Raw genomic sequence first — 15,539 nt, 5'->3', positions numbered from 1 at the left:
TTAATGAATTTCTAACAACGACGTATATAATTATTTTAAGAATAAATATAATTAGAATTTAATTTAGTGCATTTTAACATTTAATGGTATTTTTAGTTAAATTAATAGAAATAAAAATTTAAGTCTAATTTTATTAAGTTTGAAATAATTTATTAACATAAATTATTACGTTATCCCATTAAAGAAATCATTTTTTTAAGGAAGGTAACTTCACAACTATTTATTTCTTTTTTTAAGCAGCAACTATTTATTTCATTAGTTATATACTTTTTGGAAAAAAATATGTAACTCTTTTAAACACTTGTTACAAGTAGTATTTTTATGGTCAGTGAATGTATATTTTTGAATTCAATGATTACTAACATTTTATAGGATTTTTGTTAATTAGAAAAATTAATTACATTAAAGAATTTAATAGTCAGTATTTTTCCCCAAAATTGAAAATAATACTAAACATCTATAACAACTAATATTACACAAGTGCTAATGGAATATGAATCATCCATTATATATTAAAGATAATTAATATTTAGTTTCTAATTTAATTAAATTTATATTTAAAATTATTCAAACTATATATATGTATAGTTATATATATTTTTTAATATGTTTGGATGAAATTGGTTGATATTTTATCTCCATTTATTTCAAACTTGGTACTGGTTAAAGTAGTCAAAATAAGATACAATAATTACAATAAAATTAAATCATGATTGAATAGAGTGGTTGGAAGGAGGTGTAGAGAGAAAAGCATACGCATAAAAATATTAAACAGAAGAAAGAAAAGGGTAAAAAGAGATGGGCCTGTTGGGCCAGGTTCTCACACTATAACTCTAACGTGAATCTTTCTTCCTGCACCTCCATATGTTCTTCTCACACCCCCATACAAAACATGAAAATGTGGTTTTATCCTTCTTATGCCACCCCCATATTTCATATTACATAATCCGAAAGTTAATCTCGAATTCGAAAATAGCTTATAGATTATATAATCCGGAATATATCTTTAAAAAATGGTATTCCGGATTATATAATCCAGAAGTTTGGATTTGAGAGTGGCTTCCGGATTATGTAATCCATAAATGCATTTGAAAAAAGGCTTCCAGATTGGAAGGTAAAAAATACTTTCAGATTATGTAATCCGACAACTAATAGTGCATATGAAGAAAAGGCTTTCGGATTATGTAATCCATAAGCTAATTATGAGTTTGGAAAATGACTTCCAGATTACATAATCCAAAATATTACATAGGAACAAATGCAAAAATTTATGGAGGTGCAAGAAGAAACAATCCTCTAACGTGGTACTTAAATAAAGCCAAATTCTTCCCGCCATCTCCATCCCTTCTTCCTACATGTTTTATTTTTTTATAATCCCTTCTTCCTACATGTTTTATTTTTTTTATAATTCAAACCTTATCCTTTTGTGTTAGGATATTTTATTGATGGAGAGTGTGATGTCTTATTCTTTCAAGTAACTTAGAATGCTTATAATGGTCGTAATGGTAAATATTGGTGATTGAAGTAAGTTTTGTAGTGTTTTTAGAGTTTTTTTTTTTTTCATGGGATTGTACAATTCGTAACACCCCTTAGTGTAATATGCATTATGAATTGTAGAATTTATAACACTCCTTAATGTAATCCATATAAAAAATATCTTCCAAACTATCCAATTTGTAACTTATTTTGAACTAACAATCTCGATTGTATAATTTGAAAGACAATTTCATAACCAAATTTACCTTCCAAATTATACAATCTAAAATAAATATATATTATAATAAGGTGTGTTACGAATATATAATCAGTAATATATTTCCAAATTCAAAAATATCTTTCCAAATTCAAAAATATCTTTCCAAATTCAAAAATATCTTTCAGGATATTGTAATCCAAAATGATTTTTTTAATATAAAAAAAAGTTTCAGATTGAAAATGTAAATAGAAAAAAATAAAATTTGAAATTATAAAATCGGAAATATATTATTTTAAAGATAAAATTATATTTTTTTCAGACCTATAAAGGTTGAGTCAAAATTATGGAGGTGCAGTAAGAAACGCCCTTAAATAAAATCCTTGAACTCGTCGAACTATAGCAATCATCTTACCAAGTGCTGTGATATTTTTTGCATTCATTAATCATGGCTTCAGATTTGAAGGCGTTGAACTTGACATGGTCTTCGAGAGGAAGAAAACTCAAGTCATAATCAAAATCTATCTTTCTAATGTGATCACATATAGCTAAGTTCAATGTTCCTTTAGCTACTTTTACGTCACAAAAAGCTCAACCCATGAAATCTAGCACATAACAACTTGACAACCAGGCCTTCATCATAACTTAATTACCTTATTTTATTCATCAACGTATAGCAACAGGAAAAGGTCAAATATTCACATATTCTTATAACAAGAACATCATAACAAACCCTTCTTAGATTAATTAATTTGTATCTTTTTGAAAATAGTTTATTTTATTGAAAGAGACATTTTCTTTAGATAAAGTCTTGTTAACCTGATCTTTTAGACGAAATCCTGTTTTATTCTTGATTCGATCTGAGGAAGTTTTTATTATAAATATAATTTTTCTAAATAATTATTGTTCCTACAGAACTAGAACTCTAGAATCCTGCAGAACACTTCTTCTTATTGTAATCTTCTCGTCTTCTCGGTTTTACGGTTAGACTTCTTTCGGCTGGATCTCCTTTGGTCTAGACGCGATGGGGGAGTACCTGCGATGACACTCCGACAATTAAGTCAGTCTGAGAGCTAGGTACCAGAGGAATAGGGAATGAATAGTTACCTCGAGTGTTGTGTCTCTCCCTCTATTTACACTACTGTGGATGAGTTCTGACTGTTGTGGGCCTGCATTCGAGTCCAGTTGGAAGTCCAATTGCACCCTAATCATGCTTTGCGCTTAACCTGGTTTATTTTTGTACGTGTTTGGCTGTTAACTTTGTCGGCTAGTCGGCTAGTCGGCTTCTCGGCCACCCGGTAGTACAATTATCTTTTTCATTTTTATTTGTTTGGGTTCTTGGATTAGTAATGTGTATTAAGTAAATTGATAAAAAAAAATTATGAGATTGAGTAATTCATATCATAGATAAAAAATTGTTTTACAAACATATGACTTAGACATGAAATGGAGAGACACCAAAATGATGCTATAATTGTACGATTTTTGTTGCAATATTATGATGAAAAAATAAACTATTTTTTTTCTCTAAAACTTGCTAATAAATTTACTTAAGAAATCCCATATTATTAGTTAAGTTATTGAGCTTTATGTTTTATGTGAGTGAAGCAAAGCTTTATAAAGATTGTTAACTCATGTTCCGAAGAAGCATTATCCAAAGACGCCGCAAACTCAGAGTAGCGATTTAATTGACCAAGAATTGAATATTGTTGATAGAAGTAGACATTTAAGTACTGAAATTGAAATTCATTTTAAGTTCCTACAGGAACTGTCTTGTCGTTTTTCCATTTTTGTTTCTTTCTGTTCCTATTGAATCTCTGTTTGACTTTGGTCTTTGTTGGTAAGTTATATATCAAATTTAGCAGAAAAAAATATAGCGATCAAAATAGAATACTGAAAATTAATGACACTAAAATAAAAATAATAATTAAGGACTAAACAGCTATTTTAAGTAAAGTTTGTAACAGAATGACTTTTATAAAGTAAACATATAAAAAAATATATAATTTCATAACTTTTATGAAGTTATGCTTAACTTAAGGTCTTACTTTTTGTATTTTGGTTTTGGTTTAAAAATGCTCACATAAATCACAGAAGCACCATTGCGTCTGTGTCATTATTTGTTTGTAAAGCCCAATTCAAATGCAAAGATCAAGTGAGTGATCATTACATTGTCCTTTTAGTATTTATAACAAAAAATGGTTTTGATACTTGTAAAAAATTACGACAAAATGTGTTTTGTGTAATTTGAAAGACAGTGTGATTACGAGCAAATCATTACATATAACAAAAAATCTCCCTCGAGAGTCAAGCAAATTATTAACCATAACAATAATTTATGATGTGATTCCATATATTGTGTAATTTGAAAGGCAAGTTCCTAATGTCATTACTATAGGAGAGTAGGGGTAGAGAAGAAATAAAGTTGATTAAATATATTTTTAAATTTTAATTATCAAATTCTCGTCAAAGATTAGTACAAAAGCAAACTAACAACCTAAACGATAATTTGTCATGAATTTTAATTTTAAAAAAAGGCATTGGGTGATCCAATTCGAGGAGTCGTGCCACCTAGATGGAGAATGGAGAAGGTAGAAAATAAATGTTGAAGATATATTTTCATAAATCTCTTTAAAATATCTTACGAAAATAATAAATATGTTTTCCATCTTTTAAAATTATTTTATAAATTAATTAATAATTAAGGGAAATATTTATCTTTTAAAAAATCAGTTTTAGTTTATGCATGAATTATAAAAATAATTTTCTTCATTTCTTTTATAAAAGTTTGTAAAAAAAATCAATTACATTGCACTTTCAAATAGTATATAATGCAAAATGTCCTATAGCATGACTTAAATTTTGTGTAGTTGAATCAAGGGTAAGAAAAAAAAATTAAATAGCTAATCTAAATTCATATTACTTTAATTTTATTTGAATAGATTTATTTTAAATTTAAATTTATGTTTTTATATTTAAAATCTAAACTATTTTATTGGATTTAGATATTATATAAATTGAATAATTTATTGGATTTTTTAAAATCCTAAATCAATGTACATTTAGGTCATTTTATCTAATGAAATATTAGGTCAAGTTAGATTCCATTAAAGTAGTTCATAGTCAAAATCAAGTTAAGTTAATCTAAGTCCAAATTAAATTGAGTCAGTCTTTGTCTAGGTTGAGTTTAGTGAGTCTTTGTCCAGGTTGAGTTTAGTCTATCCTAGCATAGGTAGAGATGAGTTAGGACTAACCTACATTTAATTGAGTTGAGCTAGGTTTAGGTTGGTCCTTATTTGATAAAAACTTGATTAGGACTAGATGAAGTCGAGTCATCTTGAGCCTAAGTCAAGTTAGTCAGTCTAAAGATAGGTCAAGTCGATGCGACATGGGGTTAGGTTGTGTCGAGTAATTTCAGGTATAGGTCGAGCTAAGTTAGTTTGAATCTAGATTGAGCCGATTCGACTTAGATCCATTTCAAACCGATTTAGGATGTGACCACATTTAACATAGGTTGGCTAGGCCCATGTTGAGTCAAGTTCAGTCAGGTCCAACTCGAGTCGGACCCAAGTGGGAGAAGACAGATTGGGTCAGGTTTGGACAAGTTGAGTTTGGCTTGTGTTGGGTCGAGTCATCAAGCCTATAAGGGGTTGATCAAATTATGTCAAGTCGATCTCACATCAAGTTGATACAAGTTGAGATAGACCCATGTTCAATCGAGTTTGGTTAGACCATGTTAGGTTGAGTTCAGGTTGAACCGAGTTCAATTTGATTCAAGTCAAGTTGGGCCTAGGTGGGATTGTGATGGATCGGCTGTTGGCCTTAAGTTGGTCTGTGTTGAGTTGAGACATCAGACCTACATTAGGCTGAGGTCATGTCAAGCTATGTTAGGTTGATCCCATGTCAAATCGAGCTAAGTCAATCTTGCTCACGTTCAATCTAGTTTTATTTGACCCAGGTCAACAACGAGTTTGATTTGAACTAGATTTGGTTAGTTTATATATTTAATCGATTATGGTTGGGTCTAAACCAATTTGGACTCAAAGAAGATTAAGATGACCAAGCTAAGTCAAACCAAGTTAATTTGAACCCATATCCAACTGATTCATCAAGTCAATAACAAGTTGGGGTGTCAAGTTAAGTTGATTTAATCTCGTATCATATTGATTAAGTCGATCCCAAATAAAATTTAATCTAATTACAAAGTATATTTAATATAAATTTTAACTAATATAAATCGAATTGAAAAATTTAAATAAATTTGATTTAGTTAAAATGCAATCAATTTTATATCAAATATATTTTATTGATTTATGCACATGAAAGCTTTTTATATATATAAAAAAATATTTTATTGAATTTGTATTTTGTGGGAAATATGATGTACCTCTAACTCCTTAAATCCTTAAATGTTTAGGGTAAAACTTGTTATTACTAGATAAATATTTTGAATGGGTATTTATGAATATAAAAAAATAATTACTTATTTATTAATTAATCGTAGATATAAATACTATAGTATTCAATCTTTATATATTTATTATTGATTGCTAAATTACAGTTTGAATATTTTAAAAGGAATTAAATAATAAAATAAAATTATTAATGAAAAACATGAACGATTAAAAAGTGTTTAAAATTTATTTTATTTATTTATTCTTATAAAATTAAATTATTTAAAAAAGTTATTAGTTTTAAATATATATCGTGTGATGTTCGTTATTTGAACTTATTTTTAGGGATTAAATTACTTTGCATTAATATTTTATTATAGTTTTCATTTAAAATATAGTTTTAAATTGAATTTATACTACTGTTTGTATTTGAAATAACTATTTTAAATTTAATTTAAAAAATCTATAAGTATCTAGGATGTAAAAGGCCAAATTACATAGAGAAATACTAAAAGTTTCAAAATTTAGTCCATTTTTAAACGAAATTACATGTGTGCCCGTAGTAAGAAAGTTATAGTAGATATTTTTGTCTTTTAAAACTTATTTTAAATCTCCGAATCCATATAATTGTATAAAAATGGAAAAGACATAATTAAAAAACGTATAAACTGTTTATTGATTAAAAATATATTTTGTATAGAATTATTAAATGATAAAATAAATAGAGTAAATTATAACTTTTTAAGATTTGCTCTAATTCTTTTCGTATTTTAAACTGTTGAAAATTTCATAAATTTTGACATGTTTTTTTTAGATTTACATCTAGGCACACAAAAAAACGTTATTAACTCTGCGAGATGGGTGCAATTATTTCAAAAGGAAGGAGTTCACATGTAATATTTTTATAAGTTTATGGGATGAAAAGTTATTGATTTTTTTTATAATTGAGAAACTACAAGAAAAATCAATTGTTTAAAGTAGAGAAATATTTTTTTTTATACATATAAAATTAGTTATGGATTCAACTGATCTTTTGACTTAAAGTTATGAAAAAAAATGTGTTGTATGGTGCAGAAAGGTAAAACAACGATGACTAATTTATATTTAAAATAGCGGTTATATAGTCGTATTTGTTGTACACATAGTCTTAAATCGAAGATATAAGAAGGCGGCTAATTAGTCGCATTTGTAAATATCATTTATAAATGTGACTATGATAAATAGTCGTATTCGTATATGCTTCTGAATGATTTTATGCAGGGAGGAGTAACGCATTTACGAATGCGACTATTACCTTAGATGTATTTATAAATGACATTTACGAATGCGACGCTATAGTAAAGAGCCGCATTTATAAATCTTGCGCTGGATTTATAAATACGGCTATGGTAAATAGTCGCCGTTGTAAATCGTGATTTTTTTAGTTCAATATGTTTAATGCTAATTCCTATATAAATTAACCTGTTCAATTATAATCCAGTCAGACAAATACATAAATTCATATAATCAAATTTTATATATTCATAAAATTGTATTACAAACACTAATACGTCTAAGGTAATAGCCGCATTCGTAAATGTGTTACTCCTCCCTGTATAAAATCATTCAGAAGCATATACGAATGCGACTATTTACCACACAACAATTTTATCAACCATTGATAAGACAAGTAACTGCCAATGATCCCTAAGTCAAACAACTTTCAACTTTTTCCAAAATCTCTAAGAGCAAAACAACTGGTTGATTCGACAAAACAACAGGTTGTTTTTTCACTTAGTTGGAAAAACATCTAATTCAAAAAAGGTTTCAATTCACATCAGTTTTAGATTCAACAAAAGAGTGGATCACACTTTAATCTACCCAGATCTCAGCCACACACAGTAACAACACCAACCTTTCATCAAACACCTTGGATTTGGATTCTTCAAAACTCTTGATCACTCTTGATCAACACTTTTTTATCTTCTTGATTCTCTAATATCAGGCCTTCTAATATCAATCCATTATCTGTCCGACCTTAATAACTAATAAAATGTGAATTCTTTGTATTGTTTCTTTACTTTTTCAGACCATATATGGTTCAAATTGGGATGGTTTAAGTTAACTACCATTATTGTACAAAATATGGTCAAAATTAATCATACAGCTGTATCATGTCCATTTTTTTGTATCTCATTTACGGTTTCTTTTTGGCTTTTTCATATTTTTTTCCTTCATCTCATTTGTTCATTTGTCCATTTTGTTTCCATCCGTATCATTCGTTTTCCATTTTCGTATTATCAATTCTAAATATAGAAGATAAAGTTTGTTGTTAGCTTTGTGATAGTTTTTTTCTTCATCTACTTTGTTCATTTGATTTAACTTTGAAAGTGTATTTTTGTTTCCACTCTTGATGTTATCTACGGTTTGTATTTCGCTTTGTCATGTTTTTTTCCTTCATCTTATTTGTTCATCTGTCCATTTTGTTTTCATCCGGATAATTCGTTTTCCTTTTTCGTATTATCAGTTCTAAATAGAGAAGATAAAGTTTGTTGTTGGCTTTATGATAATTTTTTTCTTCATCTAAATAATTTGTTCATTTGATCCAACTTTGAGACTGTATTCTTGTTTCCACCTGTTTATATTATTTAATTTCATTATTTTATTATTTATTTTGATCAAAGTGTTACCTTTTTACATTATGGGTTGTGAATGTCATTATTTTATATTATTATTGTTTTATATTTTTAATGGCTCATCGTTAATTCTCATCATTAATGTAATGATGGTTTAATTCTCATCACTTTCTGATGGAGGAGGGCCCAAGCTCACCACACGATGAAAGCCAAGCCTCCAAGACTAGACGGTCTAGCCTATGATGAGGAGCGGCTACATAAGAAGCGTCTAGGCCATGATGAGGATTCCTTCTAGACCGTCTAGCTTCACATACACATGGGTCAAAGCTACGATTTTGGGAAGAGAAGACCTTTGTAATTGTTACATAAAGGCCCATTAGGGGTGCTTAGTAATTAGAGTAGTGTAGAAAGCATATTTGTGTGAACATTCTAGAAAGACCATGGAGGGGGGGGTGAGCATAAAAACTAGACACACCCCTCCCCATGTGCTCATTTGTGCACCCATGTGCCATGTGCACCCATGTGCTTCACATTTACATTTCATTTGGCTAGCATTAGGGTTGCATTATGGTCCTCCTTAGCCTATAAAAGGAGGAGCCTACACCTTGTATTTTCAAGTTTATTGTGAGTAAAGTTATGCTGCCCATTTGTGCTCAACTTTGCTTCTCCCTAGAATCCTAGGCTCTAAACTTCAATTCCTTCATCTTTTCCCTTGAGCTGGCCGAACCACTCAATACCCATACCTATCATGCACCTACAAGATCAACACCACTCTTAGGAGGATCTTGCTCACCTTCATTCATTGCTTCCGCCCCATTACTCTTACTCAATTAAACTTCAATCCTTTCACCTTTCTCCCTTGAGCTGGCCGAACCACTCAAACACCACACTCATCATGCACCTTCAAAGCCAACACAACTCCTAGGAGGGCTTTGTTTCACTCACCCATTGCTTCCGCATCACTTTTTACTACTTTGATTCAAGAAGAACACATGAAATGCCATCATTTGGTATCATGAGCTTTTGGTTCTTCAAGATGAGTAGCTTGGTCTTTTAAATTTTTAGTTCTTCTTTATTTCATATTGTCATTTACATTCCATACTTGTCTTGCTGTTTTTTACTTTTTAAATTGTTCTTGGTGTGCTTATGGAAGATCCAACCAAAGCACAATTGTTCAATTGATCTTGAACAAATTCTGTGCAGCTTGTGATAGGATTCCTTACACCATTGAGTGGCTGTTTTTCTTTTAGGAATTTGAGTCCTTATTGCTTTCTTAATTTTGCTTCATTTTATGCTTTGAGTCTTTATTTTCTGAATCTATAAATGTTGTGTCAAGTCATGTGAATCCATATTTGTCAACAATTCTTAGTAGTCCTATTATTGGCTTGGTTGTTTCTTGCTTTTGGGTCTCTTTAAATTGTTTGAATCTGCTGTTCTTTGCTCCTTTGGTGCCTTTTTTATTTTTAGTTTGAGTTCATAATTGTGTCTTAGTTCTTACACAATTTCCGTTCTTACAATTCCATTGTGTTAAATTTTGGTTATCTTGCTGTTTTTTTCAGTTTTCCAGAATTCCCCTGTTTACACCTTCTCTGTTTTGGCTGTTTTAACCCAGAAAAATATTTCCACCCATAGAAAAATTCTGATTTTCTGGAAAATGCAAGTTTAAAGTGTTATAGAAAAGACAAAAAAAGAATTAGGTCAAAAGAAGCAACAGAAAAAAAATGATAAATCTTACAAAATCAGAGTGCAAATCTTGAGCGCTCCAGCTGGCCTAACCGAACACCAATTTTGAAAAATTTATTAAAAAAAAATGGTGCATCCGTTTTGAGTGAATCCAAAGCCAGATTTTAGATAAGATCCTGAATATCTTGCATAACAAATTTCAGAGCCAAATTCCAAAAATACAGATCAGCATAATTCGGGGAACAAACACGTTTTCTAGCCCACAACATTTTCTAGTGGTGCTGTTTTTTTATTTGGTCATCTAATCTAGTGCTTTTCTTTAGGAATTCTTTTGGTGTGCCAACCTTTTATTGAGTACCTTTAATTGTTTGCTTTAATTTCTTGAATCTCCTTCTAAGTTGTCATATTATAAATCCTTTTGGTGGTACTGTTTTCTTTCAATTAAATTTGTTTCTTGCTTTTGTTCCTTGACCTCTCTTTTTGGGTGTTGGAATTTAATTTCTCCCTTGGTGCTTATGTGCATGGAATTTGACTTGGTTTAAGGTTTAGCCCTTGTGAATAGGTGCTGGAAATTGGAGAATTAAAGCCAACATTCTAAGGAGGAGACAAAGCCAAAGCCGAAACAAGCTTTCTTGAAACAAACACTACAAACACTTAGGAGATCAACAATCAAGACAACAAAGAAGTGCACTAACCAAAAGGAGGAACAACAAAGGGAGTTTTCTCTTATTTCCTTTGCAACTTGGTTTATTGTTAATTACCTTGTTAATTACGTTTAGTAAAGTGGCGATGAGCATCCGGAATCTGAGTCTGGACGTCGCCATGCACCACATGCTGACGGCCTTGCGGCCGGGACCCTTTGCCGACAACCTGTGAAGCCGGCCGACAGCCTGGACGAGCTGAGAAAAAGAGCTGCTAAGTACATGCAGCTGGAAGAGCTAAGAGAATTCCGTAACCAGGCCTGTGCCGAGGCCGGTGTGGAGAAAAACAAGGAAGAGAAGGATCGCCAGGGGCGGCCGAGTCAAAGAAGTGACCGACGCCGGGATACCCGAGACCGACCGATCCGGTTCTCAAGGTACACACCCCTAACGAATGAGAGAGGGAGGATTCTGGACGAGGCCCTCAACGCCGAGTTGATCCCTCCCCCAAGGAAGGTGGCCAGCCCAAATAATGCCGACCGGAGGAAGCAGTGTCGGTACCACCAAAACACCGGACACTCAACCGACGAGTGTCAGGCCCTTAAGGATAATATCGAGGAACTTATCCAAGCCGGGCATCTCCGTCGTTTCGTCAGGAATGGCCGAGACCCACCCGGCCGGGCGGATCCACCCAGGCGGACGAGGTCACCTCAACGCGACCGAAATGACCGAAATAACAGAGGCGACCGACAACCCGCAAGGGCCGACCCCCCTCGGAGAGATGATCCCCCCAGGGAGGTCAATCAGAGAGGTAACCGAGAGGTTATCAACACTATAGCCGGCGGCTTCGCCGGAGGAGGAAGCACGAACAACGCTCGGAAGAGACACCTCCGGGCGGTACATCAGGTGAATGCGGTGGCATTCCGACCGAGGATGCCACCCATCACTTTCACGGACGAGGACTTTAAGGGCGTAGACTACCGCCAGCAAGACGACCCGATGGTGATAGCGGTCGACAAAGACCGATTCATCATACGGAAGACCCTCGTGGACAAAGGAAGTTCGGTAGATATCCTTTACTGGAAAACTTTCAAGGCTATGAGGATGGCCGAGACCGAGATGATGCCATACGACGACCACGTGGTAGGATTCTCGGGCGAGAGGGTGGGTACCAAGGGTTATATCGACTTGTACACCACCTTCGGAGAGGGGAAGAGCACCAGGACCATCAAAATTCGATACCTGGTCATCGACGCCAACACCTCCTACAACATTCTACTCGACCGACCCTCCATCAACCGGCTGATGGCCATAGTATCAACCCCTCACCTCGCAATGAAATTCCCTTCGAGGACAGGGGACATTCTCACAGTCCACGTAGACCAGAAAGAAGCACGAGAGTGCTATGCCGAGAGCCTCCGGGTGGAGCCTTTAAAGGCCGACACCTCTTCCCTTCGGGCGAGAAAATCCTCCCGAAAGAACCGCTCCCCCAGGAAGGACCGGCCAAGGGCGGTCCAACCAACCGTGGCACTGGTAGACCTCGATCCCCGGGTGACCGAGGACAGGCTAGAGGCAAGAGAGGAGCTGAGGAGAGTCCCCCTCCTCGACGAAGAGCACAGCACGGCTGTAGGGACAGCCTTGGCAGCAGTTGAGGCCGAGATCATGCACGCCGCGCTGAAAAAGAATATCGACATGTTCGCATGGACGCCGGCCGACATGCCGGGGGTGAGCCCGGATGTCATCACCCACCGACTGTCAATATTCAAGGAAGCCCGTCCGATCTCCCAAAAGAAGAGAGACTTGGGCAACGAAAAGCGACTCGCAGCGAAGGAGGAGGCCGAGAAGCTCCTGTCGGCCGGATTCATAAGGGAGGCCCAATACACGACCTGGCTGGCCAACGTCGTCATGGTCACCAAGCCGAACGGTAACTGGAGGATGTACGTCGAATACAGAAACATCAACAGCGCATGTCTGAAGGACACCTACCTACTTCCGAACATTGACCGACTGGTTGATGGGGCGGCCGACCACAAAATCATGAGCTTCATGGACGCTTACTCTGGCTATAACCAGATAAGCATGCACCCGAAGGACAAGGAGAAAACGACCTTCATGACGGCCGACGCCAACTACTATTACGAGGTCATGCCATTCGGCCTCAAGAACGCAGGGGCGACCTACCAACGCCTTATGGACAAAGTCTTCAAAGGCCTAATCGGCCGAGCGGTAGAGGTGTACGTGGACGACATAGTCGTGAAGTCCGACTCATTTGATCAACACCTGAAAGACCTGGACGAAGTCTTCAAGGCCTTAAGGGGAGTCAACATGAAGCTCAACCCCGAAAAATGTACCTTCGGGGTCGAGGGAGGGAAGTTCCTAGGCTTCATGCTCACCCACCGGGGGATAGAGGCCAACCCCGACAAGTGTCAAGCAATACTCAACATGAGAAGCTCGAACAGCGTGAAGGAGGTACAACAGCTCCTAGGGCGGCTGACCGCCCTCTCCCGGTTCGTCCCCTGCCTGGCCGAGAGGACGAGGCCGATGGTCCAGCTCCTCCGGAAGGGCAAAAAATTCGCCTGGGACGACCAATGCGAGGAAATCTTCAAGCAGTTCAAGGAATTCCTCACATCCCCGGCCGTCATCCAGAAGCCGAGGCCCGACCACCCAATCCTGGTGTATCTGGGAGTCTCGGAAGAGGCAGTCAGCGCTGCCCTGGTACAGGAAACGGAGGGCGAGGAGATACCCGTATACTTCGTCAGCCGAACCCTCCACTCGGCCGAGACCCGATACCAGATGATTGAGAAGGTGGCTCTCACACTGGTCCTCACGGCAAGACGAATGCACCCCTACTTCCAAAATCACTCCATAACTGTAAGAACCGACTACCCTATTTTTAAAATTTTGTCTAAACCAGACCTCGCAGGGAGGATGATAGGATGGTCAGTCGAACTCTCCGAATTTGACATACGCTACGAGCCGAGGGGCGCCATCAAGTCTCAGTGCCTGGCCGACTTCTCGGCCGAGCTGACACCACTGCCCACCCTCCCGGGCGGGTGGACGCTCTAGGTGGACGGCTCCTCAAACAAAACAGCCTGTGGAGAGGGAGTCGTCCTGGAGGGACCGGGCGACCTCTTCCTAGAACAAGCTCTCCAATTTGGTTTCCGGGCAACCAATAACCAAGTCGAGAACGAGGCCTTGCTCGCTGGACTAAACCTAGCCTACGATATGGGAGCGCGCGAAGTGACATGCAAAAGCGACTCCCAGGTGATGGTCGGCCAAGTCAACGGGGAGTTCGAAGTTAAAGAACCTCTGCTGCAGCGATACTACCACGCGGCCAGAAATAGCATCGCCCGCTTCAGCAAAGCACCCTTGGAACACATCCCGAGGGAGGACAACAAAAGGGCCGACATTGATGGCATTTTCATGAATTTCTTCTTGAATCAATGTAGAGTATGGGGCGGAAGCAATGAATGAGAGTGAGCAAGATCCTCCTAAGAGTGGTGTTGATCTTGTAGGTGCATGATAGGTATGGATATTGAGTGGTTCGGCCAGCTCAAGGGAAAAGATGAAGGAATTGAAGTTTAGAGCCTAGGATTCTAGGGAGAAGCAAAGTTGAGCACAAATGGGCAGCATAACTTTACTCACAATAAACTTGAAAATACAAGGTGTAGGCTCCTCCTTTTATAGGCTAAGGAGGACCATAATGCAACCCTAATGCTAGCCAAATGAAATGTAAATGTGAAGCACATGGGTGCACATGGCACATGGGTGCACAAATGAGCACATGGGGAGGGGTGTGTCTAGTTTTTATGCTCACCCCCTCCATGGGCTTTTCTAGACCGGCCTTGGTAAATTTAGAGGTTTTTTTAGAAACTCTAAGTTTACCTAGGTTGGTGTTTTAGGTGCCAAAATTAATTCTAAGAAAATTACAAATAAAGTTCCTATGCTAATTTTGACAAGAAATTAAAGTCTACTCTACACTAGAGTTTATGGCATTTGAACATGTAAAAGAACGTCTTCTTGGATCCTCTTGGCCATAACTCTATGGTTGGCCCAAATCTACCCTTTGGTGGGCTTGCATGTGGGCTTGTGCTTGGGCCTCTTCCATCAGACATCCTGTCCAAGCTGTCGGTCAGCAAAAAGAAGAGTCATCAGAGGTCGGTTATACAAATATGGCTGAGACACCCTAGTGTGACGGAGGCCGAGGCCGAGTGTCTGGCTATAGGAGAGGAAGAGGCCGAGGCCGACAACTGGATGACACCCGTCATCCGATACCTAACGGACGACACATGCAAGGCCGACCAAGAGAGGGCGATGAAACAACAATGCACCCGGTACACCATGATCAAGGAAGATTTGTACCGGAGAGGCTACTCGACCCCCTTGCTGAAATGCATCACCAACAAAAGGGCCGAGTACATTCTGGCCGAGATCCATGAGGGGATCTGCGGGAACCACGCCGGAGCGAGGACGATGGCCGCCAAGGTTCTGAGGGCCGGCTACTACTGGCCAACCA

The 15,539-nt window shown here is 36.7% G+C and overlaps 1 protein-coding gene across 1 annotated transcript; it reads left to right on the top strand.

The window, feature by feature from the left end:
• The first annotated feature begins 11,308 nt into the window (after positions 1–11,308).
• LOC137820568 (uncharacterized) lies at positions 11,309–14,089 on the top strand. Its single transcript, XM_068624713.2, has one exon. The coding sequence runs from the start codon at positions 11,309–11,311 to the stop codon at positions 14,087–14,089; it is 2,781 nt and encodes a 926-aa protein (XP_068480814.2).
• The last annotated feature ends 1,450 nt before the right edge of the window (positions 14,090–15,539 follow it).

Source organism: Phaseolus vulgaris, chromosome 9 (assembly GCF_051622355.1).
Source record: "Phaseolus vulgaris cultivar YP4 chromosome 9, ASM5162235v1, whole genome shotgun sequence".
Taxonomy (NCBI): domain Eukaryota; kingdom Viridiplantae; phylum Streptophyta; class Magnoliopsida; order Fabales; family Fabaceae; genus Phaseolus; species Phaseolus vulgaris.
Note: the sequence above shows the minus strand (reverse complement) of the source record. Positions and strands in the feature narration are given on the sequence as shown.

Bases quoted from the DNA above. Each gene is read 5' to 3' on its own strand.
- LOC137820568 (XM_068624713.2), top strand. From the start codon at position 11,309: ATGCAGCTGGAAGAGCTAAGAGAATTCCGTAACCAGGCCTGTGCCGAG.